The 25,361-nt window shown below is 46.3% G+C and overlaps 1 protein-coding gene across 1 annotated transcript in view; it reads right to left on the bottom strand.

Annotated features, from left to right (window-relative positions):
* Positions 1-25,046, bottom strand: part of UCMA (upper zone of growth plate and cartilage matrix associated) — a 35,078-nt gene extending 10,032 nt beyond the window's left edge. The window contains exons 1-3 of the mRNA XM_066589911.1: positions 24,938-25,046; positions 24,058-24,123; positions 21,167-21,259 (exon numbers count right to left, since the gene is read on the bottom strand). Of these exons, the coding sequence (XP_066446008.1) occupies positions 21,167-21,259; positions 24,058-24,123; positions 24,938-24,995 (217 nt within the window). The 5' untranslated portion in view covers positions 24,996-25,046. The remainder of the gene's footprint in view (positions 1-21,166; positions 21,260-24,057; positions 24,124-24,937) is intronic.
* Between the last annotated feature and the right edge of the window lie 315 nt (positions 25,047-25,361).

The raw sequence follows: 25,361 nt of genomic DNA, 5'->3' as shown, positions 1-25,361 counted from the left end.
AGTCCCCAGAAGCAACATGAACTTGCCGTGGTTTGATTGCTCCTGCAATATGATGTAATACCTTATACCTACCTAGTATTAAATTATACTGGGATTTGATCTCAAATCTATCAAGCCAGGTCACAGGCATGCCTTTATAGGCAATTTGCAATGGTATCTCTAGGGGCTTTCAGAAGGTCCATGGCTGCCATAGATATTTCATTGCTGTGGGCCATTTGGGACCCTTGAACTCCAATTGGGGCATTTAAAGGGTTAACAGCCACAATGAGCGAGAGTGCTGATTGCAGCTGTTGCAGGCGGGTATCAGCTGTAAGAAATAGATGACACCCGCACTGTATGGAATGGGATGGGTACCTGATCCCCCTCCATACAAACCCCAAACCTCCATGATGTAACTGTACGTCATGGAGTGTTATGGGGTTGTGCAAGAATTTGAAGTTATCCATCGGATGGGGGGGGGGGGGGGGGGGATAACTTGCTGATCAGTGGGAGTCTCACCACTGAGACCCTCGCTGATCTTGAGAATGGGACTTTAATGTCTCGCTCTGTCACTGCAGTAGTCACTTCTTCCCCCACAGTGACGTCACTCTGAATGGAGCTCCAACTGCAAATACACGATCAGCACTCCATTAATTTCATTGGCACTGATGGAAATACCAGAATGTGTGCTGCTTAGGTGTCTTGGCAGTCTCATTCAAAGTGAATGGAGTGCTGGTGTGCTTGTGCCTGTGGATAGGGAACAACTTAAAAGTCTGGTTTAACCCCCTTAACAGCTTCTGTCACACAAAGATGGCAATTCATTAATTTTGTTTGGTCTTCTGGCTCTGTTCTCTTTCGCTCACTGTCTACAACTTTCTTTCCTTTACAATCAAGTATTCTTGTCATTTTTAGGACATTCCTACCTATCCCACACACAAATCTACAGCTGAGGCTGCGATTTATATATTCCTTACAGTTTTCATTGTTCCCAATCTCTTCCTTCTCTTGTCCTGATCTGACTGCTGAACACTATAATAATAAAAGTCTCAAAAGTGCCCAGGACAATGCAACACCCCCGACACTACGACCCCCCCCCCCCCCCACACACACACACACTGTGGCAAACTTGGCACATGCTTCAAATACATTTTTTTTCATTGCAAACTCATTGCTGAAGACCTGGTCACATATTTCAAAGAGAAAATTGACAACATCTGCCAGTAAATAATCTCCTAGTAGCTTTGATCCCCTAATCCCGCACCTCCTCTAGTTCACTGTCAACATTTGAGCCAATAACAGAATTCATCTCCAGGCTCACTTTTCTCAACCTACTTACCTGCATTATAATAATAATCTAATTATAATATTTATATAGCGCCAACATATTCTCCAGCGCTTACAAAATCAGGGGGATACAGAATGACAAAAGTACCAAAATACAAAAAAGACGGTTACATATAGTAATCATTTGATGGAAACAGTAGGGGTGAGGGTCCTGCTCCAACAAGCCTACATACTACAAGTCATGGGGTGATACAGAAGTAAAAGGGGCTGGAGATGTGCACGGTATGGCAAGGTGGAGAGTGAGGGGTGCTATACACATAGACAATAGTCCGACTTTGATTTAATTAGGTGGATTGAGATGAGGGATGCAATATAGGACGATGCGGTGCTAGGGAGAGCTTTACGAATGAGGGTAATGAGTTTGAATTGAATTCTATATTTGACGGGCAGTCAGTGCAGTGACCAGCACAGGGCAGAGGCATCTGAAAAGCGGCTGGACAGGAAGATGAGCCTGGCTGCCACTTTCAGGATGGATTGGAGAGGGGCGAGTCTAGCGCAGGGAAGGCCAATCAACAGTGAGTTGCAATAATCAAGTCAAGAGTGGATGAGGGCAATAGTGAGCATTTTTAGCGTGTCCATGGTGAGAAAGGGGTGGATTCTTGCGATTCTTGAGGGGCAAGTGGCATGTTCAGGCAAGAGATTGGATTTGGTGGGTAAAGGAGAGATCAGAGTCAAACATGACCTCAAGGCAGCGGGCGTGCTGTCTGGGAGTTATGGTGGTGCCACACACTGAGATGGAGATGTCAGGATGAGGTCGGTTAGTAGAGGGCAGAAATACCAGTAGGTCAGTTTTAGAGAGGTTTAGTTTTAGGTAGAGAGAGGACATAGTGTTAGAGAGAGCGGACAGACAGTCGGTGGCGTTCTGAAGGACTGGTGTAGAGATGTCAGGGAAAGAGGTATATAACTGGGTGTCGTCAGCAGAGAGAGTGTATTGGAGGCCAAATCTCCTGATGGTTTGTCCAATAGGAGCTGTGTAGATTAAGAAAGGAAGGGGGCCGATGACCGAGCCCTGGGGGACCCCAATAGCAAGGGGAAGATTCAGCATTCGATTCAGCCACACATAATTGCATATTCCAGGATCAGGTTTCACGGATCATTCAAGATGTTGCAACTTGTCTGAACTCCCTGGAAAACACAGCCTGAACAGATTGCTATTCATGCTGTTTTTCAAGCTGCTACACAAGTGGTCACTCTGTTAATCTGTTGTACTTCTGCACCAGATCCTGCCAATAGGCCACAGCTACCATTACTGTCACACTATAATGGAGACCCCCAGCCCTGCCAATGATTCTTGAACTAGTGCCAGATACATTTTGAACTCAAACCTGCACAGTTTCCTGCTGACCGCAGTAAGAGTAGCATTTATTATCTCATTATTGTCTGGCGAAGCTCTAGCCTTGGTAATACCATTATGGGAGTTATATAGTGCCACTTCTTCTGCTATCCAGACCTTCCTGTTTATATTTTGTACTGTATTTAAGGAACCAGACCACGTTTTATCAGCTGCTTCTGCACTCTTGCATTTATGCCAAGAATCTAAGACAATTGACCAGTATGCTATACAATTCTGTACATTGGCCACAGAACTAGAATGTACAGTTAGGGCCAGAAATATTTGGACAGTGACACAAGTTTTGTTATTTTAGCTGTTTACAAAAACATGTTCAGAAATACAATTATATATATAATATGGGCTGAAAGTGCACACTCCCAGCTGCAATATGAGAGTTTCCACATCCTAAATCGGAGAAAGGGTTTAGGAATCATAGCTCTGTAATGCATAGCCTCCTCTTTTTCAAGGGACCAAAAGTAATTGGACAATGGACTCTAAGGGCTGCAATTAACTCAGAAGGCGTCTCCCTCGTTAACCTGTAATCAATTAAGTAGTTAAAAGGTCTGGGGTTGATTCCAGGTGTGTGGGTTTGGATTTGGAAGCTGTTGCTGTGACCAGACAACATGCGGTCAAAGGAACTCTCAATTGAGGTGAAGCAGAACATCCTGAGGCTGAAAAAAAAGAAAAAATCCATCAGAGAGATAGCAGACATGCTTGGAGTAGCAAAATCAACAGTCGGGTACATTCTGAGAAAAAAGGAATTCACTGGTGAGCTTGGGAACTCAAAAAGGTCTGGGCGTCCACGGAAGACAACGGTGGTGGATGATCGCCGCATACTTTCTTTGGTGAAGAAGAACCCGTTCACAACATCAACTGAAGTCCAGAACACTCTCAGGGAAGTAGGTGTATCTGTCTCTAAGTCAACAGTAAAGAGAAGACTCCATGAAAGTAAATACAAAGGGTTCACATCTAGATGCAAACCATTCATCAATTCCAAAAATAGACAGGCCAGAGTTAAATTTGCCGAAAAACACCTCAAGAAGCCAGCCCAGTTCTGGAAAAGTATTCTATGGACAGATGAGACAAAGATCAACCTGTACCAGAATGATGGGAAGAAAAAAGTTTGGAGAAGAAAGGGAACGGCACATGATCCAAGGCACACCACATCCTCTGTAAAACATGGTGGAGGCAACGTGATGGCATGGGCATGCATGGCTTTCAATGGCACTGGGTCACTTGTGTTTATTGATGACATAACAGCAGACAAGAGTAGCCGGATGAATTCTGAAGTGTACCGGGATATACTTTCAGCCCAGATTCAGCCAAATGCTGCAAAGTTGATCGGACAGCGCTTCACAGTACAGATGGACAATGACCCCAAGCATACAGCCAAAGCTACCCAGGAGTTCATGAGTGCAAAAAAGTGGAACATTCTGCAATGGCCAAGTCAATCACCAGATCTTAACCCAATTGAGCATGCATTTCACTTGCTCAAATCCAGACTTCAGACGGAAAGACCCACAAACAAGCAAGACCTGAAGGCTGCGGCTGTAAAGGCCTGGCAAAGCATTAAGAAGGAGGAAACCCAGCGTTTGGTGATGTCCATGGGTTCCAGACTTAAGGCAGTGATTGCCTCCAAAGGATTCGCAACAAAATATTGAAAAAAAAATATTTTGTTTGGGTTATGTTTATTTGTCCAATTACTTTTGAGCTCCTAAAATGTGGAGTGTTTGTAAAGAAATGTGTACAATTCCTAAATTTTCTATCAGATATTTTTGTTCAACCCTTTAAATTAAACGTTACAATCTGCACTTGAATTCTGTTGTAGAGGCTTCATTTCAAATCCAATGCGGTGGCATGCAGAGCCCAACTCGCGAAAATTGTGTTACTGTCCAAATATTTCTGGCCCTAACTGTAGCTTCCAAGCTCTTCAGGCAGCCTTCTGGGAGGTGCTATCTAGCAGCATCAAAGATGAGCGAGCCGGCAGATATCTACCTTAGTCCCTGGAAGTACTCTCTGGCCTCCAGAATTGATATACAATTTCTTGAATGTCTACACTGCCTGTGATAAAATGAAAATACGTCTGGTTCCCAGCTTCTCCAGTCCACTTCAGTCTTCTCCTGCTCCTTCTGATTAAAAATCTAAGGAAATAGAAAGTACCAAGCTATCGTCTGAGGAACAACTGAGAAAGTGAACGTAAAATTTAATTTTGTACAGTAGTGGAAATGGACACTTTCTGCAATTTTGCCCAATAAAGTCAGAGAATTACTGCTGCTCTAGGTGACAAAAGTCCTCTCCAAAGTTTCTGCTTCTTGCATCCCTGACCTGTGGTGACACCCAGTCCTTTACGGAGTCATACCCGGACTCTTGTTGGAAATTTCCTCCACCAGGCCTTGTTTGTCGAGCAGAGGATATCTATACTACCCTTGAAGAAGCCAGTTTCCATAACAGTTATGTTGATGGGGAGCCCCTGTCTGATGATATCAAGTTTTTTTAATGTTCCTCTGAATCTGCAAATTTGAATTTTGCATAGAGAAAACTGCTTCTACCCAACTCCATAAACTTGGTGTTATTGGGACTTTCTTGGCTCTGCCTGCATTTTCCAGTCATTGACTGGCATACTGTGCAAATCTTCTGTTGGGGCACCATACTACACCTGCTTTCTATGTTCTGTTGCTTCAGACCTGAGACCACAACTTCCTCAAGAGCTTCCAGGCCTTCCTATACAATATGCTTTGTATGCTAAGTTCTGTAAAAAGGTGGCATAGACACCTCTGCCACACCAGCTGGCGCAGAGTTCTTTGTGAAAAAGAAAAATTGTGCACTACGGAAATGCATCGATTATAGAGGTCTCAATGCTGTCACTGTAAAGAACAAATACCCATTACCTTTAATTTCTAAGTAGTCTGACAAAATACAGGAGGCTACCAACTTCACCAAACTTGATCACTGTGGAGCATGCAACCTTAATGGGAGGCATGAAAGAGACGATAGGAAAAACCGCATTCAATATCAGAGTTGGGCATTATGAATATCTTGTCATGTCCCGTGGCCTGTATAACGCTTCAGCTGTATTTCAAGAATTTTTCTCATGTGATCACCACTCGGACCAGATATGTAAAGACAGTCTTGCATCTGCGCCAAAATCATGTGTACGTCAAGCTAGAGAAATGCCTGTTTGAGCAAACCAGTCTGCCCTTCCTGACTTACATAATTTCTGCCCAGGGTCTTAGCATGGACCAAAGAAAGTTGTCTGCTGTTCTCAACTATTCAAAATTGCTAAGTCTGATGGTGATCTAGCAGTTCCTAGGATTTGTTAACTATTGCTGGCAGTTCATCCCACATTTTCCCTCCCTGGCAGCCCCATTATCTGCTATGACATGTTGGGGTGCTAACCCCAAGAATTGGTTTTGTGAGGCTGAAAAGGCCTTTGTTAAACTTCCAAGCAGATGTTTGTCAGCGCCCCCATTCTGCACCATCCCGACACTTTAAAGGGGTGGTCTCGCGAAACAAAGTGGGGTTATACACTTCCGTATGGCCATATTAATGCACTTTGTAATATACATCGTGCATTAAATATGAGCCATACAGAAGTTATTCCACTTACCTGCTCCGTTGCTAGCGTCCTCGTCTCCATGGTTCCGTCTAAATTCGCCGGCAGCTTGCTTTTTTAGACGCGCTTGCGCAGTCCGGTCTTCTCCATTCAGCACGAGCCGCTTCAGTGTGCTCCCCGCTACAGCTCTTCTGCGCATGCGCAGACGAGCTGTCACTGCTCAGGAGCGCGCTGCAGCGGCCATTCTGCACCTTCCTCTGTTAGAGGAAGGTGCAGAGCTGCCGAGCTGTCCGGAGAAGCCGCCCAGCTGTCCCGCCGTCCAGCTGTCCTGGTAAGTGATGGGCCGGGGGGGGCTGCCGCTGCGATGGGGGGGCTGCCGCTGCGATGGGGGGCTGTCGCTGCGATGGGGGGGGCTGTCGCTGCGCCGGGGGAACTAGCGCTGGGCCGGGGGGGCTGTCGCTGCGCCAGGGGGGGGCTGCCGCTGTGATGGGGGGGGGGGGTTGGGGGGGGGTGCGCCGGTTACCTGCTGCCTGGCGGTGGGTGACTGGTCGGCGGCTGCGGTGGGTCCGGTCGGCGGCTGCGGGGCGTCTGGTTGCCATGGAGACACAGCTGGCAGCGTCTCGGGAGCGCGCACGTCGGGCTGCAGCGAGCGACAGGAAAAGAGCCGGCGGCCATCTTGGGGAAACTTTTATAAGTTGCTGAAACGCTGGAACGGTAAGTACGAACCAGCTAGAAATGTCATTTACAGGGGGGCTTAGTAATGTGTACTTAATGGGGGGGACTGGGCAAAAAAAAAAATTCACTGCTTCCTCGAGACATCTCCTTTAAGACCATTTTATCTGAAAGTCGACACCTCCTCCCTGGAGGCAAGAGCCCTCTTGTATCAAAAAAACTTCAAGGACAAACATATCACTTGCAGCTTCTTCTTCAAGTTGATCACTTCTGCTGAGAAAAATTGGAAGAATGGAGGCACCAGTTGGAGGGATCTGCTCACCCTTTTCACATCTATACTAAGCATAAAAATGGAACTTGTATCCAATCTATACAATGTCTGAACCTTTATCAAGCTCTTAGGTCGTTATTCTTTACCAGGTTCAACTTCTTGCTGCATTTCTTCCCTGCTGAGAACACCAGGGCTGATGTTCTCTCCAGGTCCTTTGATGCATCTAATGACAGTCCTGAACTCCAATTCATTATCGACCCTAAGAAGATCATCTCTGCTGATGCCACATGTCTACATGAAATACTCCTGGGAAAGACCTTTGTTCCTCCTGCACAGAGTTCCTGTATACCAGCTTAGGGGCATGACTCTAAACTGGCAGGACATTCTTCTGCATTACTGTGGGCCTACCATTTAAAGTTTTTTCAAGTATGTTTCCGCCTGCAAAACCTGCGCCAGGAAAAAGCCATAATTTCAGCGCCCAGTTGGACTATTTCACCTACTACCACTCCCACAATCACCCTGGTTACACATTGCTATGGACTTCATTACTGATCTTCCAAATTCTTCACATAACACTGTAATCTGGGTGGTAGTAGACAGGTATTCAAAGATGACTCAATTCATTCTCTCACAACAACCATATCAATTAATCCGCAGAAACTATGCCATTCTTTATACTGTAGCCTATGGTCAGCATGCTCGTGTTCCTCTGCCAGTCTCCTCCACCTCAGATGTGCCAGCTGCGAATCAGTGTCACAGAGAATTTTTGAAAATCTGGAAAATGACTAAAGATTAGAGATGAGCGAACGCGTTCGTCCGAGCTTGATATTCGTGCGAATATTAGGGTGTTCGGGATGTTCGTTATTCGTAACGAACACCATGCGGTGTTCTGGTTACTTTCACTTCCTTCCCTGAGACAGCGCGCTTTTCTGGCCAATTGAAAGACAGGGAAGGCATTACAACTTCCCCCTGTGACGTTCAAGCCCTATACCACCCCCCTGCTGTGAGTGGCTGGGGAGATCAGGTGTCACCCGAACATAAAAGTCGGCCCCTCCCGCGGTTCGCCTCAGATGCGGTGTGAGTTAGATGAGGGACAGTGCTGTTTGTACCGGAGCTGCTGTAGGGAAAGAATTGGTAGTTAGTGTAGGCTTCAAGACCCCCCAAAGGTCCTTATTAGGGCCACTGATAGCTGTGTGTTGGCTGCTGTTAGCAGTGGCAAATTTTTTTTTCTCAAAATCGCCTCTGCAGAGCGTTGCACCTGGCATTAGGGACAGAAGTGCTGCATAGGCAGGGAGAGTGTTAGGAGTGAGTGTAGCCTTCAAGAACCTCAACGGTCCTTTCTAGGGCCATATTTATCCGTGTGCAGTACTGTCCAGGCTGCTGTTAGCTGTGCTGCATTTTTTTTTGCTTCTCAAAATCGCCTCTGCAGACCATTGCAGCCTCCATTGATACTGCAGGGAAAGAATTGTATAGGCAGGGCGACAACACAGTTGTTATTCATAGAATATACGCAGTGCTGCCTTTTGGTGGAAAAAAACTGAAAACAAATCTATTTGTCCAGCCTCTGTCCGTCCTAAGGGCGGTGGACACGTGTGAGCTGCTTGAACAACATTGCTAAATCAGACGCACCCAGCTACGCTTTACTGCTGGCTTCGCCATTTGCTTTCCTTAATTGGGAAAAAAATACCTGCTCTCCAAGAGTTATAATAACTCTGCTACCCTCACGTTCTGTGACACATAAGCAGGGACACAGCACAGTTATTAAACTTCTCATGTTCATTGAATATACGCAGTGCTGCCTTTTGGTGGAAAAAAACTGAAAACAAATCTATTTGTCCAGCCTCTGTCCGTCCTAAGGGCGGTGGACACGTGTGAGCTGCGTGAACAACATTGCTAAATCAGACGCACCCAGCTACGCTTTACTGCTGGCTTCGCCATTTGCTTTCCTTAATTGGGAAAAAAATACCTGCTCTCCAAGAGTTATAATAACTCTGCTACCCTCACGTTCTGTGACACATAAGCAGGGACACAGCACAGTTATTAAACTTCTCATGTTCATTGAATATACGCAGTGCTGCCTTTTGGTGGAAAAAAACTGAAAACAAATCTATTTGTCCAGCCTCTGTCCGTCCTAACGCCTGTGGACACGTGTGAGCTGCTTGAACAACATTGCTAAATCAGACGCACCCAGCTACGCTTTACTGCTGGCTTCGCCATTTGCTTTCCTTAATTGGGAAAAAAATACCTGCTCTCCAAGAGTTATAATAACTCTGCTACCCTCACGTTCTGTGACACATAAGCAGGGACACAGCACAGTTATTAAACTTCTCATGTTCATTGAATATACGCAGTGCTGCCTTTTGGTGGAAAAAAACTGAAAACAAATCTATTTGTCCAGCCTCTGTCCGTCCTAAGGGCGGTGGACACGTGTGAGCTGCTTGAACAACATTGCTAAATCAGACGCACCCAGCTACGCTTTACTGCTGGCTTCGCCATTTGCTTTCCTTAATTGGGAAAAAAATACCTGCTCTCCAAGAGTTATAATAACTCTGCTACCCTCACGTTCTGTGACACATAAGCAGGGACACAGCACAGTTATTAAACTTCTCATGTTCATTGAATATACGCAGTGCTGCCTTTTGGTGGAAAAAAACTGAAAACAAATCTATTTGTCCAGCCTCTGTCCGTCCTAAGGGCGGTGGACACGTGTGAGCTGCTTGAACAACATTGCTAAATCAGACGCACCCAGCTACGCTTTACTGCTGGCTTCGCCATTTGCTTTCCTTAATTGGGAAAAAAATACCTGCTCTCCAAGAGTTATAATAACTCTGCTACCCTCACGTTCTGTGACACATAAGCAGGGACACAGCACAGTTATTAAACTTCTCATGTTCATTGAATATACGCAGTGCTGCCTTTTGGTGGAAAAAAACTGAAAACAAATCTATTTGTCCAGCCTCTGTCCGTCCTAAGGGTGGTGGACACGTGTGAGCTGCTTGAACAACATTGCTAAATCAGACGCACCCAGCTACGCTTTACTGCTGGCTTCGCCATTTGCTTTCCTTAATTGGGAAAAAAATACCTGCTCTCCAAGAGTTATAATAACTCTGCTACCCTCACGTTCTGTGACACATAAGCAGGGACACAGCACAGTTATTAAACTTCTCATGTTCATTGAATATACGCAGTGCTGCCTTTTGGTGGAAAAAAACTGAAAACAAATCTATTTGTCCAGCCTCTGTCCGTCCTAAGGGCGGTGGACACGTGTGAGCTGCTTGAACAACATTGCTAAATCAGACGCACCCAGCTACGCTTTACTGCTGGCTTCGCCATTTGCTTTCCTTAATTGGGAAAAAAATACCTGCTCTCCAAGAGTTATAATAACTCTGCTACCCTCACGTTCTGTGACACATAAGCAGGGACACAGCACAGTTATTAAACTTAGATAATTCATTCACTAGAGGCAGTGGGGCCTTTCGTTTTCCAAAAAGGGCAAAAATTATATTTGGCCTGCAGTCTTGCGCCAATTTATTTCCTGCCTGTGAAATCAAATCACTGGTAATACAGCATGCTGAGGGGTAGGGGTAGGCCTAGAGGACGTGGACGCGGCCGAGGACGCGGAGGGCCAAGTCAGGGTGTGGGCACAGCCCGAGCTCCTGATCCCGGTGTGTCGCAGCCGACTGCTGCGCGATTAGGAGAGAGGCACGTTTCTGGCGTCCCCACATTCATCGCCCAATTAATGGGTCCACGCGGGAGACGGTTATTAGAAAATGAGCAGTGTGAGCAGGTCCTGTCCTGGATGGCAGAAAGTGCTTCGAGCAACCTATCGTCTACCCGCAGTTCTGCGCCGTCCACTGCTGCCAATCCGAATCCTCTGTCTGCTGCTCCTCCTTCCTCCCAGCCTCCTCACTCCACTACAATAACACCTGCTCAGGAGCGGGAACACTCCCAGGAACTGTTCTCGGGCCCCTGCTTAGATTGGGCAGCAGCGGTTCCTCTCCCACCAGAAGAGTTTATCGTCACTGATGCCCAACCATTCGAAAGTTCCCGGGGTCCGGGGGAAGAGGCTGGGGACTTCCGCCAACTGTCTCAACAACTTTCTGTGGGTGAGGAGGACGATGACGATCAGACACAGTTGTCTTGCAGTGAGGTAGTAGTAAGGGCAGTAAGTCCCAGGGAGCAGCGCACAGAGGATTCCGAGGAAGAGCAGCAGGACGATGAGGTGACTGACCCCACCTGGTGTGCAACGCTTACTCAGGAGGACAGGTCTTCAGAGGGGGAGTCAAGGGCATCAGCAGGGCAGGTTGCAAGAGGCAGTGCAGTGGCCAGGGGTAGAGGCAGGGCCAGACCGAATAATCCACCAAGTGTTTCCCAAAGCACCCCCTCGCGCCATGCCACCCTGCGGAGGCCGAGGTGCTCTAAGGTCTGGCAGTTTTTCACAGAGACGCCTGACGACCGACGAACAGTGGTGTGCAACCTTTGTCGCGCAAAGCTCAGCCGGGGAGCCAACACCAACAGCCTCACCACCACCACCACCATGCGCAGACATATGATGGCCAAGCACCCCGCAAGGTGGGACGAAGGCCGTTCACCGCCTCCGGTTTGCACCCCTGCCTCTCCCCCTGTGCCCCAACCTGCCACTGAGATGCAACCCCCCTCTCAGGACACAGGCACTACCGCCTCATGGCCTGCACCCACACCCTCATCTCCGCTGTCCTCGGCCCCATCCAGCAGTGTAGTTCAGCGCACCGTTCAGCCGTCGCTTGCGCAAGTGTTCGAGCGCAAGCGCAAGTACGCCGCCACGCACCCGCACGCTCAAACGTTAACCGTCCGCATAGCAAAATTCATCAGCCTTGAGATGCTGCCGTATAGGGTTGTGGAAACTGAGTCCTTCAAAAGTATCATGGAGGCGGCGGCCCCGCGCTACTCAGTTCCCAGTCGCCACTACTTTTCCCGATGTGCCGTCCCAGCCCTGCACGACCACGTCTCCCGCAACATTGTGCGCGCCCTCACCAACGCGGTTACTGCCACGGTCCACTTAACTACGGACACGTGGACAAGCCCAGGCGGGCAGGGCCACTACATCTCCCTGACGGCACATTGGGTGAATTTAGTGGAGGCTGGGACAGAGTCAGAGCCTGGGACCGCTCACGTCCTACCCACCCCCAGAATTGCGGGCCCCAGCTCGGTGCTGGTATCTGCGGAGGTGTATGCTTCCTCCACTAAAGCACCCTCCTCCTCCTCCTCCTCCTCCTCCTCTGTCTCGCAATCAAGATGTGTTAGCAGCAGCATGTCGCCAGCAGTCGGTGTCGCGCGGTGTGGCAGCACAGCGGTGGGCAAGCGTCAGCAGGCCGTGCTGAAACTACTCAGCTTAGGAGATAAGAGGCACACGGCCCACGAACTGCTGCAGGGTCTGACACAGCAGACCGACCGCTGGCTTGCGCCGCTGAGCCTCCAACCGGGCATGGTCGTGTGTGACAACGGCCGTAACCTGGTGGCGGCTCTGCAGCTCGGCAGCCTCACGCACGTGCCATGCCTGGCCCATGTCTTTAATTTGGTGGTTCAGCGCTTTCTGAAAAGCTACCCACGCTTGTCAGACCTGCTCGTAAAGGCGCGCCGGCTCTGCGCACATTTCCGCAAGTCCCACACGGACGCTGCCACCCTGCGCACCCTGCAACATCACTTTAAGCTGCCAGTGCACCGACTGCTGTGCGACGTGCCCACACGGTGGAACTCTACGCTCCACATGTTGGCCAGGCTCTATGAACAACGTAGAGCTATAGTCGAATACCAACTCCAACATGGGAGGCGCAGTGGGAGTCAGCCTCCTCAATTCCTTTCAGAAGAGTGGGCCTGGTTGGCAGACATCTGCCATGTCCTTGGTAATTTTGAGGAGTCTACCCAGGTGGTGAGCGGCGATGCTACAATCATTAGCGTCACCATTCCTCTGCTATGCATCTTGAGAAATTCCCTGCAAACCATAAAGGCAGCTGCTTTGCGCTCGGAAACGGGGGTGGGGGAAGACAGTATGCCGCTGGATAGTCAGGGCACCCTCCTGTCTATTTCTCAGCGCATACAGGAGGAGGAGGAGGAGCATGAGGAGGATGAGGAGGAGGGGGAAGAGACAGCTTGGGCCGCTGCTGACGGTACACCGGCTGATTGCCTGTCATCCTTTCAGCGTGTATGGGCTGAGGAGGAGGAGGAGGAGGAGGATCCTGATAGTGATCTTCCTAGTGAAGACAGCCATGTGTTGCGTACAGGTACCCTGGCACACATGGCTGACTTCATGTTAGGATGCCTTTCTCGTGACCCTCGCGTTGCACGCATTCTGGCCACGACGGATTACTGGGTGTACACACTGCTCGATCCACGGTATAAGGAGAACCTGCCCACTCTGATTCCCGAAGAGGAAAGGGGTTCGAGAGTGTTGCTATACCACAGGACCCTTGCGGACAAGCTGATGGTAAAATTCCCAGCCGACAGCGCTAGTGGCAGAAGGCGCAGTACCGAGGGCAAGGTAGCAGGGGATGTGCGTAGATCGAGCAGCATGTACATCCCAGGTAGTGCAACAGTCTTTAAGGGCCTGGCCAGCTTTATGTCTCCCCACCAAGACTGTGTCACCGCTCCCCAGTCACGGCTGAGTCGGCGGGAGCACTGTAAAAGGATGGTGAGGGAGTACGTAGCGGATCGCACGACCATCCTTGGTGACGCCTCTGCCCCCTACAACTACTGGGTGTCGAAGCTGGACATGTGGCCTGAACTAGCTCTGTATGCCCTGGAGGTGCTTGCTTGTCCTGCGGCTAGCGTCTTGTCGGAGAGGGTGTTTAGTGCGGCTGGGGGAATCATCACAGATAAGCGTAGCCGCTTGTCAACCGACAGTGCCGACAGGCTAACACTCATCAAGATGAACAAAGGCTGGATTTCCCCAGACTTCTGTTCTCCACCAGCGGACAGCAGCGATACGTAAGCAATACGTAGGCTGCACCCGCGGATGGAAGCTACGTTCTCTCTCACCATCCAAAACGGGGACATTTCTGCTTCATCAATCTGTGTCTAATATTCCTCCTCCTCCTCCTCCTGCTCCTCCTCCTGAAACCTCACGTAATCACGCTGAACGGGCAATTTTTCTTAGGGCCACAAGGCTCACTCAAATAATTTTTCAGAACAATTTTTATAAGTTTCAATGCGCTTAAAAGCGTTGGAACTTTAACTTGAACCAATTTTTCGTTACACTGGGCTGCCTCCAGGCCTAGTTACCACTTAAGCCACATTAACCAAAGCGATTAATGGGTTTCACCTGCCCTCTTGGCTGGCCATGGCCAATTTTTGGGATGTACATTAGTACTGTTGATACAGCAATTTTTGTGGGCCCTCGCCTACAGTGTAATCAAATTAATTTTTAGCCCACCTGCATTACAGCTGACGTTACCTCAGCTGTGTTGGGCAATGCAATGGGATATTTTTATGTACCGCCGGTGGGTTCCAGGGAGCCACCCATGCTGTAGGTGCACACTGAGTTTTTAATACATCTGTACACTTCTAAAGAACCCGTCTGACTGGGGCATGCAGTGTGGGCCGAAGCCCACCTGTATTACGCACGACATTACTACCTCAGCTGTGTTGGGCAATGCAATGGGATATTTCTATGTACCGCCGGTGGCTTCCTGGCACCCACCCAGGCAGTGGGTCCACAGGGAGTTTAACCTACATGTGTCCACTTGTAAAGAACCCCAGTCAGACTGGGGCATGCAGTGTGGGCCGAAGCCCACCTGCATTAAGCACGACATTACTACCTCAGCTGTGTTGGGCAATGCAATGGGATATTTTTATGTACCGCCGGTGGCTTCCTGGCACCCACCCAGGCAGTGGGTCCACAGGGAGTTTAACCTACATGTGTCCACTTGTAAAGAACCCCAGTCAGACTGGGGCATGCAGTGTGGGCCGAAGCCCACCTGCATTAAGCACGACATTACTACCTCAGCTGTGTTGGGCAATGCAATGGGATATTTTTATGTACCGCCGGTGGGTTCCAGGGAGCCACCCATGCTGTAGGTGCACACTGAGTTTTTAATACATCTGTACACTTCTAAAGAACCCGTCTGACTGGGGCATGCAGTGTGGGCCGAAGCCCACCTGTATTACGCACGACATTACTACCTCAGCTGTGTTGGGCAATGCAATGGGATATTTGTATGTACCGCCGGTGGCTTCCTGGCACCCACCCAGGCAGTGGGTCCACAGGGAGTTTAACCTACATGTGTCCACTTGTAAAGAACCCCAGTCTGACTGGGGCATGCAGTGTGGGCCGAAACCCACCTGCATTAACCCTTTCCAGTCCACTGTGTGACCTGTGAAGACATTAGGGTTTAAGGCTGTACAGCTCCGTTGTTGGTAGACGTCCGTCGGGGTTCTCTTACTGTATATTGCCAGCCTCTCTGCTGTCGGAGCCTATCCTACGTGTCAGCTCATGCAGTACTGGCTTTAGCCAGCATATAGCGCCGTTGTATAACAGCAGAAAAAGAGTAAGCCCCCTAGGAAAACCATATACAAATTGGATTGGAAAGGGTTAAGCACAACATTACTACCTCAGCTGTGTTGGGCAATGCAATGGGATATTTCTATGTACCGCCGGTGGCTTCCTGGCACCCACCCATGCTGTAGGTGCACACGGACTTTTTACTACATCTGTACGCTTATAAAGAACCCCAGTCAGACTGGGGCATGCAGTGTGGGCCGAAGCCCACCTGCATTAAGCACGACATTACTACCTCAGCTGTGTTGGGCAATGCAATGGGATATTTCTGTGTACCGCCGGTGGGTTCCAGGGAGCCACCCATGCTGTGGGTCGACAGGGACTTCACAATAGGGAGTTGTACCTGCCTGTGTCTATGAATTAAAAAGCCCGGTCTGACTGGGGCATGCAGACACCTTGACAGAATGAATAGTGTGTGGCACATAGGTTCCCCATTGCTATGCCCACGTGTGCAGCTCCTGATGGCGGTGGCACAGGATTCTATTTCTCATTGCTTCTGTACAGCATTGTGGGCTATCGCTCCGCCACTTTTAAAGAGGGTCGCTGCCTAGCCGTGCCAACCTCTGCAGTGTGTGCCTGCGGTCCCTCGTCATGGCAGACGCAATTCTAAATAGACATGAGCGTGGTGTGGCATGAGGGCAGCTGAAGGCTGCCCAGGGACACTTTGGTGTGCGCTGTGGGGGGGGAGGGGGGGCGGTTGGGCAGCATGTAACCCAGGAGAAGTGTCAGTGGAGTGTCATGCAGGCAGTGATTGTGCTTTGTTGGAGGTAGTGTGGTGCTTAGCAAAGGTATGCCATGCTAATGAGGGCTTTTCAGAAGTAAAAGTTGTTGGGAGGGGGGGGGGCCCACTCTTGCCGGTATTGTGGCTTAATAGTGGGACCTGTGAACTTGAGATGCAGCCCAACACGTAGCCCCTCGCCTGCCCTATCCGTTTCTGTGTCATTCCCATCACTTTCTTGAATTGCCCAGATTTTCACACATGAAAACCTTAGCGAGCATCGGCGAAATACAAAAATGTTCTGGTCGCCCATTGACTTCAATGGGGTTCGTTGTTCGAAACGAACCCTCGAGCATCACGGGAAGTTCGTTCCGAATAACGAACACCCGAACATTTTGGTGTTCGCTCATCTCTACTAAAGATTTACCCACTACTGGTGTGAAGCAGTCCGCTGACAAAAAAAAGAAGAAATCCTCCCAAGTCCTCTCCTGCGGACAGAGTTTGAAGAATATCCAACTCAAAATGCCTTCATTCAAATTCACGTCCCACTTCCTAGGTCCCTTCCAAGTTTTGATTTACATCTTGTCTAATATAAACTCTGCCGGCCATATACCTGGAGAATTCTGAACCCTTTCCACATTCCTCTCCTCAAGTCATTGCTTTTTAACTGTTATTCCCACTCGTCTGTGTCTCCTTCACTCTCTTAAGCCGCCGAAGAGGAATATGAGGTTCAAGTGATTCTGAATGTTAAGCCGATAAGAGGCAAGCTCTTCTTTATAGAGGACTGGGAAGGTTATGGTCCTGAAGAGAGATCCCTCAAGATGAATGTAAGATCAGTAGCACAGGGGCTGTACACATCTGATGTCCTTATAACATTGAACTCAAAGTTGCCAACATGATTTTTTTTCCCAAAAATAACAGACAACCAACATTTTTTTACATTTTTTTTAGGGCAAATTTGAAAACTTTAATGAATGATGAAGATAAGTGATACATAACACATACTGATAGGAACTAGATACTACCATTTATTGTGAGCTGTAAAATGACAATAATTACAGTCATAATAACCTGCTCAAGTATCACAACCCTTAAAAATATATATGGGTGGGTACATCTATTTTTGTTTGATGAACACTGGAAAAATTATCCCTCCTATTTTCCAGGAATTTCTGGATGGTTGGCAGCGTTGATTAAGTTGTCATGTAGGGCTGAGGTTCCTTGTTGCACTGTCCAGAAATGTGTGCTATTCTCTACTACACTATGCAACTTCATGGTGATTTTTGACTGTTATGACAAGCATCTATACATGTTGACTTCCGTTGATGCCACTATATTCCTTATAAATACAGCAGATTGGGAAAATCAACTTTCTATGAAATAGTTGATGCTTATTCTATATATTTCAGGAAATATTGCAAAAAAATCTGTTAAAATGAAAGAACACTTAATAGATGCAATGCACAACTCATTTCACATAAAGGTTTCTCTACTAAGCCAGCCAGCTGTTCCTATGAGTGTAATGTGAGCTGAAGGTGAGAATACTAGAAGCCTCAGTATTTTCTCCACTCTGCCCTGCACCTCCTGCAGTTGCTTGATGCTGCCCAGCACATACTAGACACTTTTCACTTCTCTGGCTAGTCTACTGCATGAGTAAAAAAGAGTCCTTCATTATACAGAGTAAGGAAAACAGATACGTAGGTGGAATACCTGACAGTTAAGGGGAAAAAGCCTGAATGTGTGTAGGATCACTTATGACATGTCTGTATAAACTATGAGCAGACACCAATATTTCCTGAGTAACCACTAAAGAAAGATGTAACATCAATAGGTTTATGCATTAATCCTGTTCTTAATCTGGCAGTTTTTCTGGCAATTACACAAATTATAAGTAACGTATCCATTAGTATATAATGAAAATGAGTTCCCTGGCTAGTAGAGAAGCTAGCCATATAGCCAAACATTAACAAGCTCATCCAATTAAACTACACTCATTGTCAGAAACAAGGAGGAGTTGTCAGAATGAAAAAAAATCAACTTATTTCGCAGCACTTTCAGGTAATTTATTTATTACCTCCCACCAAACTGGGTGCTCATTTTACCGACCTCGAAAGGGTGGAAGGCTGAGTCAACCTTGAGCCGGCTACCTGAACTATTCAGGAATAAAATTAAACTTTCCGTATGTCATTGTAATGTTGATATAAGTATGTGATTACAATATCAGAGCAAAAGGAACATATATTGCAGAAGACTGAACATTTGAAGAGAGGCTCTAGTACCCTGTTGTACCACCTCTAGCTTGGATACAAGATGTGATACGGATGGGCACGGAGGCTCTAGTACCCTGTTGTACTGCGTCTAGCTTGGATACAAGATGTGATGCAGGCGGGCATGAAGGCTCTAGTACTCTGTTGTACCGCCTCTAGCTTGGATACAAGATGTGATACAGGCGGGCATGAAGGCGTACAGATTCTATATGGTATCCTGTAAGAGATTGGTCCACATTTGCAGGGTCTAGAGCCTCAGTTATAGTAAAGTCCTAAGCTGTCAAGCTGGCATCCTAGATGGTCCCATACATGCTCTATTGGTATGAATCTGATGAAGTGTGGCAATGTTATGGAGGCATTTCTGTGACACCTTTGCTATGTACAGCCAAGCATTAGCCTGTTGGAATACGCTTGTTGGAAGCCGCCATGAGAGGAACACATGTGGCTGCAGGATGTCCTGAACATATCTCTGAGCTGTCATTGTCCCTATCACTACTAGGGGTGACAGACTGTCATATGCGATGGCCCCCCAGACCATCACACCAGCAGTGGGGGCACTAGGTCATCCCTAGGTCTCCAGACACGAATACGGCTGTTGTTAGTGCCCATACCAAATCTGTATTCGTCACGGAAGACAACTCCAGCCCACTCTGTAGCGGTTCAGTTTTGACATTCATGACACTACTGGAAACGGAGGCGATGGTGTCAAAGGCAGCACAAATAATGGGCACCGTGTGACCAAATGTCCTTCAGCCAAGTGACCTGAAATGGTTCTAATGGAGACAGCGACCTGTAATGGTGGTGTCACCTGTCTCTGGATGGTGCTGCTCAAACTTATCAGACAATCCTCTTAACTGGTGGCCTGTCAAGGGCGCCCTGAGCTCAGTTGCCTTGTGTGTGTGTCCTCTTGCATCCATTGATCTCAACACCTCATAACAGTCTTGTCAGAATGACCATCCAGCTTCTGGCATTCCAATAGAGCACCCCATTTCAAACTCGGCTAACTGGGCAAAATCTCTTTGATTTCGTTGAAAGGCACATCTTGTGCTCAACAAGCCCGATACGAGTGTAATAAGAGGTCCGCTACACACAAGTAGCCCCTGAGAGCCTTTTTATAGGACAAGGGTGGAATTATTTTTAGGGCCTGGAGTGGCAAGACCGTTCATGTTATCAAGCCACAACTCTAATCATTTGCATATCTGCCTGAGATGTAACTGCATGCCGAGTTTTGCAGCAAAACAACTCCTCCTTCTAAGTGCTTTATTTTTTTAACGAAGAGTGTAATATAACACTTTGTATAGTGGGTCAAAATATGTATAAATGGGCAAACTGGAGAGAATCAATGGGATTGGGGAGTTCAAAGAGTTTATGGAGACAATTGTGGTGTGGCTCCGTTCAAGCTGCAAGTTGTACAGAACTATAAGAACCACCCATACATATGTTTTGGCACTATCCTTCCTACATATGCATCCAAAATTATACAGACATGTGGAGGTTTCTGTCAATTTCCAAATGAATCATGAGGAAACAAAAATCATGCCACTGACATATTCAGCCCTAGAAGCATGTAAGGAGGCACCAGAAGGCTGTAGAGACTGAATGTGTTTCTGCACGGCCTCCATGGACACAAATCTCCTGTGTGAAAAAGGCCTATGGCTCAAAATAAATCATCTCAAATTTGTAATGCTTTGTGCAGTTAATATTTGATGATCAGCACTCTTAGTCATCAGTTCTAGAATAAACCCTGCTAGTGCTTTGGTCTTCAACCACATTTAGTTAGAATCATCTTTAAAGCATACCTGTACTTCCAGATAACTTTTCACAAGAAAGCTGTCATGTGTACAGGAGAAATAACACTATGTCATGCTATTATGTGACTTGTGTATAGCATTTTTTAGCAGTTTCCCCTTTGCAGGTTTTATATGTCTCCTATACACCACTGTACACACAAAAAGTACAGAAGATTCTGCTTCTCTATCACTTTCTTTCAAATACAGAGAAGTTCTGAGACGTGTATATGTCATTCCAGGAACTGTACGCATAGTAAAACACTGTTAGTTGCAACAACCTCTCTCTCCCTAGGCTTCTCATTCCTTTCCCCTTTCATAGACTTCCATGGGCAGCATGTAATATGATCTCTCAGTGACCTGTTAGTCCATCTTGACTACCAAGATGAACATTAGCAGTATTTCAGAGTCAGTGAACAGTTTAGGAGTGATGGGGAGAGGGGGAGAGGAGGAAAGGAGCCTGAGAAGGGGAGAAAGAAGCATTTTTCTCTGATAAGAGAGATTATATTTATAAAGTTTCTTATATTCGCCTGCACTATTGATGTATGCAGTGTTTGTTGAAAGTGCAGTGAGCATTTAAATCCAAAGGCAACAAACAGATTCAGACCAGCAATATATACCAATACGGTGACAGCAGGAACCCTGAACAATTTCAAGAAAACTGTGGAGCAGAAAAATAAACTTGTATCCACAAAGTAAACAGCCTTACCGTTTATTTCATCCTGAGATTTAGTTGATCTCTTGCCACGTCTCTTGAAGAAGTTTGAGGCCTCAGATTCCTGCATAAAAATCTTCTTCAAACCTATGGATTGTGGATGGAATGTGCTTAATAGGTGTAAAAGGGGATGTATCATTGAAAAATGACTTATTGCTTTATTCACGTTTTTATGTTGAACATACTTTTTAAGAATTTTTGGTAATTTTTTAATTTTCTCTCCAATTTATGCTATAAAAAACATCCTAAAATCCTGCTGTTTTCACACTGACAACTAAAGCCCCATTTACACAGGATTTGCCCGACACTCGTCCCTGTGTCTCCGCGCTCCTGCACGGAAACTAGCAGACCAGGCTGGTTCATGGAGTGGCCAGCAGTGGGGCAGGGCAGTGCAAGAGGTTTCTCTCCTCTCGCTCCCCCACCCCTCTCCATTCACATAACACCGCCGCCGTACATTACTGAACGGCAGCTGTTTAAGCTGAACGATAAGCAATAAACTTCTTTGCTGATCATTTATGCAGCATGAAAGATCAGTGATGAAGCTCATTGCTCATCATTCAGCTTAAACAGCTGCCATTCAGTAGTGAACGGCACCTGTGTTATGTGAATGGAGGGGGGCGGAGAAGCGAGAGGAGAGAAATTACCTGCACTGCCCCCCTGCTGACCGCTCTGTGTGCCAGCCAGCCCTGTTAGCTCCCATGCAGGAGCACGGGAGCGCGAAGACACAGGGACGAGTGTCGGGCATCGTTTGCCTGATGCTCGTCCTGTGTAAATGGGGCTTAAGTCTAATAATAGTCTGACATGTCCTGTTCTGCAGGGAAAACTTTGCAGCAGTCATCTTATTATCATCACAGGCAGGATTACAATGAAAGGAAAAACACCTCTATGTAGATAACACCGGATCCAGCACTGACAATAGGTGATGGTCACAGCTTATCCACTGCCCCTTCCTGCACAATGGTCTCTGCACAAATCACAGAGCATGCCTAAAACAGTCTCTTATATAAGTCATTGGGTCAACTCCTGTCCATTGTGTGAATGGCCCATGAGGCGTAACTACAGGAGATGCAGAGAATGGCGTTGCACCTGGGCCCAGGAGGGGGCTCATAAGGCTTCTCTTCTTCATATAGGGAGCCCAGTGCTATGAATAAAGTATTATAGTTGGTATTGTATTGGGGCCCAGGAACTTCAAGCTACGCCTCTCCCCATGAGGCTGCTGTAGAGAATATTTGTACAACATTGCAGTCATGTACGTTTGACAGCATGAAATAGTTTTCACAATCAGAAAATAAGAATAGGTTAGAAAAATGAAAAATGTTTCACTCTCTGGTTTTAATCATTAAAAAAGGTGATACATCCCACTTAAGATTTATTTTCAGGTATAGACAACAATATCGTAGTAATACTTTCAGTTACTTGTATAGGGCAAAAAAAATCACTGGTTACCTTCACTTCACAAAGTCATCAGAAGAATTTATATTTAGGAAAACTTTGTACACCAGTTTTCTGGCATACTTTTGTTCCCATCTCCAGTTTAAAATGCAACACATTTTATAAATGTTGCACAATGGTTATAAATTTGTCACATCTTTAAATACCTTTAGAGATATAGAGTCAGTCTGTACACTACCCAGCTGCTACTGGAGTGAGGGGGCACAAATATTTTGCAACTTTTTAAAAAGTTGCACATCTTGAAGGGGTTGTCTGATTTCTACAAGAAATTTTACCGACAAGTGCACAGCCACTAAAATAACAAATCCAATGGTACTTACCTGTCCTCAGCCCCGGTGATCCAGTACTGCAGGATAGCTGTACTCCTAGTCTTTGTTGTGCAACAGACATGATGTGACCTCTGCAGCCAATCAGAAGCCACAGTATCACCGTTCCAAACTCCTGGCACCATGGTGCCCAGGGTGTGAGCGCTGATGGTGCAGTCTCTGATTGGCTGCAGCAGTCACATGGTTTGCATTTCACAACGAAAACCCATTAGGACAGTGAGGATACAGCACTGGATCGCTGGGACTGAGAAGAGGATAGTACCGGTGGATTTGTTCTTTTAGCATCTGTACACTTGTCATTAAAATTTCTTATAGCAACCAGACATCCCCGTAAGATGTGCAAGTTTTTAAAAAGTTGCAAAATATTAGCACAATCTCACTCCAGTAGCTGGGTAGTGTGCAAAGTAACTCCAGATCTCTATAGGTTTAGTTAAAGATGTGAGAAATATAGCAACATACATACGGTAGTAACATAGTTTGTAAGGCAGAATGAAGACAATGTCCATCTAGTCCGGCCTGTTTATCCTCCTGTTTTGTTGATCCAGAGGAAGGCAAAAAAAAACCAAGAGCAGAACCCAAATAGCCCTTTTGGGGGAAAAATTTCTTCCTGACTCCCCAATGGCAATCAGACTAATCCCTGGATCAAGCCCTAATAGTTCCTACCTGCGTCATTTGAAAAATGTCTGTAAATCCTGGCCAACGAGCAAGCCACGCTCACTTTTCTACACACTTTTGAAGAGGACTGAGAGGCGTAACAGCTGTTCATTTTCAGGCAAATTAATAGTAAATCTGTCTACAAAAAGGTACAATTTACACCAGAATCCTGGTGCAGTAACTGTAATGTATGTGCCACATTTTCCCTATATCTTGAAACCAATGCTAAATGTGGGTGCTGTGACCTAGAAATTATACTCCATTAACAAGCAACTAACATGGGTAATATAAGCTGTATTTTTCTGAATCGTGTTTTTTATTTGAGGAACTATGCAGAATACCGTATACTCCTATGTAATTGAATGCAGTGGCAGGATATTTCTAAATTTGAGTGCATTTTATCTGGCAGTGTACCCTTACAGTCTGCAGAGAGAGTGTGAATTCATGACTTACTTTCTTTCTTGTCTGCTGCCCCATCATCACTGTTTCTTACTGCAGCACCTTCAGTCACCTGAAAAACTACATACAAGCAATGAGAAAGATCAAACAGGAGAAAACAACTTGTATCATCAAGGGCAAGCATGTAACAAGTTAATATTTTGTATAAATATGTGTCTAGTTTTATGACTACAAGCATAATGGAAAGAAAGAATTCAAAAGCATTATTATATGTATTATATACATGTGTAATATTCTACTACGCATCATATTATTACTGGTGTAAAGCCTAACACTTTTATCAATAAGCTTACTTCAATAAAGATCGCATGAGCTACATATTCAATAATGTGGTGTGTTGTTTAACACGTAACAGAAATGACCAACTACCACTCCACATCTGGAATATAGATTGTAATGCACCATGTATAATATCCCCTCCTATGCAGGAGCAGTACACAATGTATTGGATAGAGCCCATCACATCATCCATATCACACAGTGTATCAGATAAACTTGTATATGCAGGAACAAGGAACATCATACATAATATTAAAGACCCCATGTCTATAAATAACAATGTATCTGATGGATTCCCACATATGCAGAAAGATCACACAATGTATCAGATAGAACCCCAAATTGTACAACATATCGAATAAGCCCAATGACACATATCAGATAAAGTGTTAGATGCAACAAATAATGTATCAGATATATATCATGCACTGTTCCTACATATGAAGGTATATCGGATATATCTTACATATACAGGAACATTATATAATATGTCAGATAGACCCCGTATTTAGGGCGATATCACCTAAAGAATCAGACCCCTTATATATAGGTATAAGACTTCCCATAGACTCCAAATGTAGCAAATGTTTTTTACCTGCAAGAAGCACCAGTGTTGTTGCAAGTGCTAGAAATAAAACATGTTTCCAGTTCATCTTTTCAGAGATTTCTTGTCTTGTCTAGGGGCTGCAAGGGACTGAGAAAAAGTTACAAATTGCTTATGTGTCAGATAGAAAAGTGAGGTAGGCAGCTGGAATCTAGGGAGGAGGAGGGGCATGGTCACTGGATATCTAAGGACCCTGTTAGTCGGATATAATAAATATATAACCAGCGTGGACAAGTAATTTACTCAATTTTGAGGGTGTAATCGTTAGAAACAACTATATCCTCGTTGTGTTATTCTAATGTTTTTTATGCCATAGCCAGCCTATGATGATGTTGGCGATTGGTTCATTCTTATCCCAGCAGGCGCACAATGAGGCCGACACAACAAACTGCACAAAATTTATGCCAGCTCAGAT

Source organism: Eleutherodactylus coqui, chromosome 2 (assembly GCF_035609145.1).
Source record: "Eleutherodactylus coqui strain aEleCoq1 chromosome 2, aEleCoq1.hap1, whole genome shotgun sequence".
Classification (NCBI taxonomy): domain Eukaryota; kingdom Metazoa; phylum Chordata; class Amphibia; order Anura; family Eleutherodactylidae; genus Eleutherodactylus; species Eleutherodactylus coqui.
The sequence above is the reverse complement of the archived record's forward strand: the minus strand, read 5'-3'. Positions and strand labels throughout refer to the sequence as shown.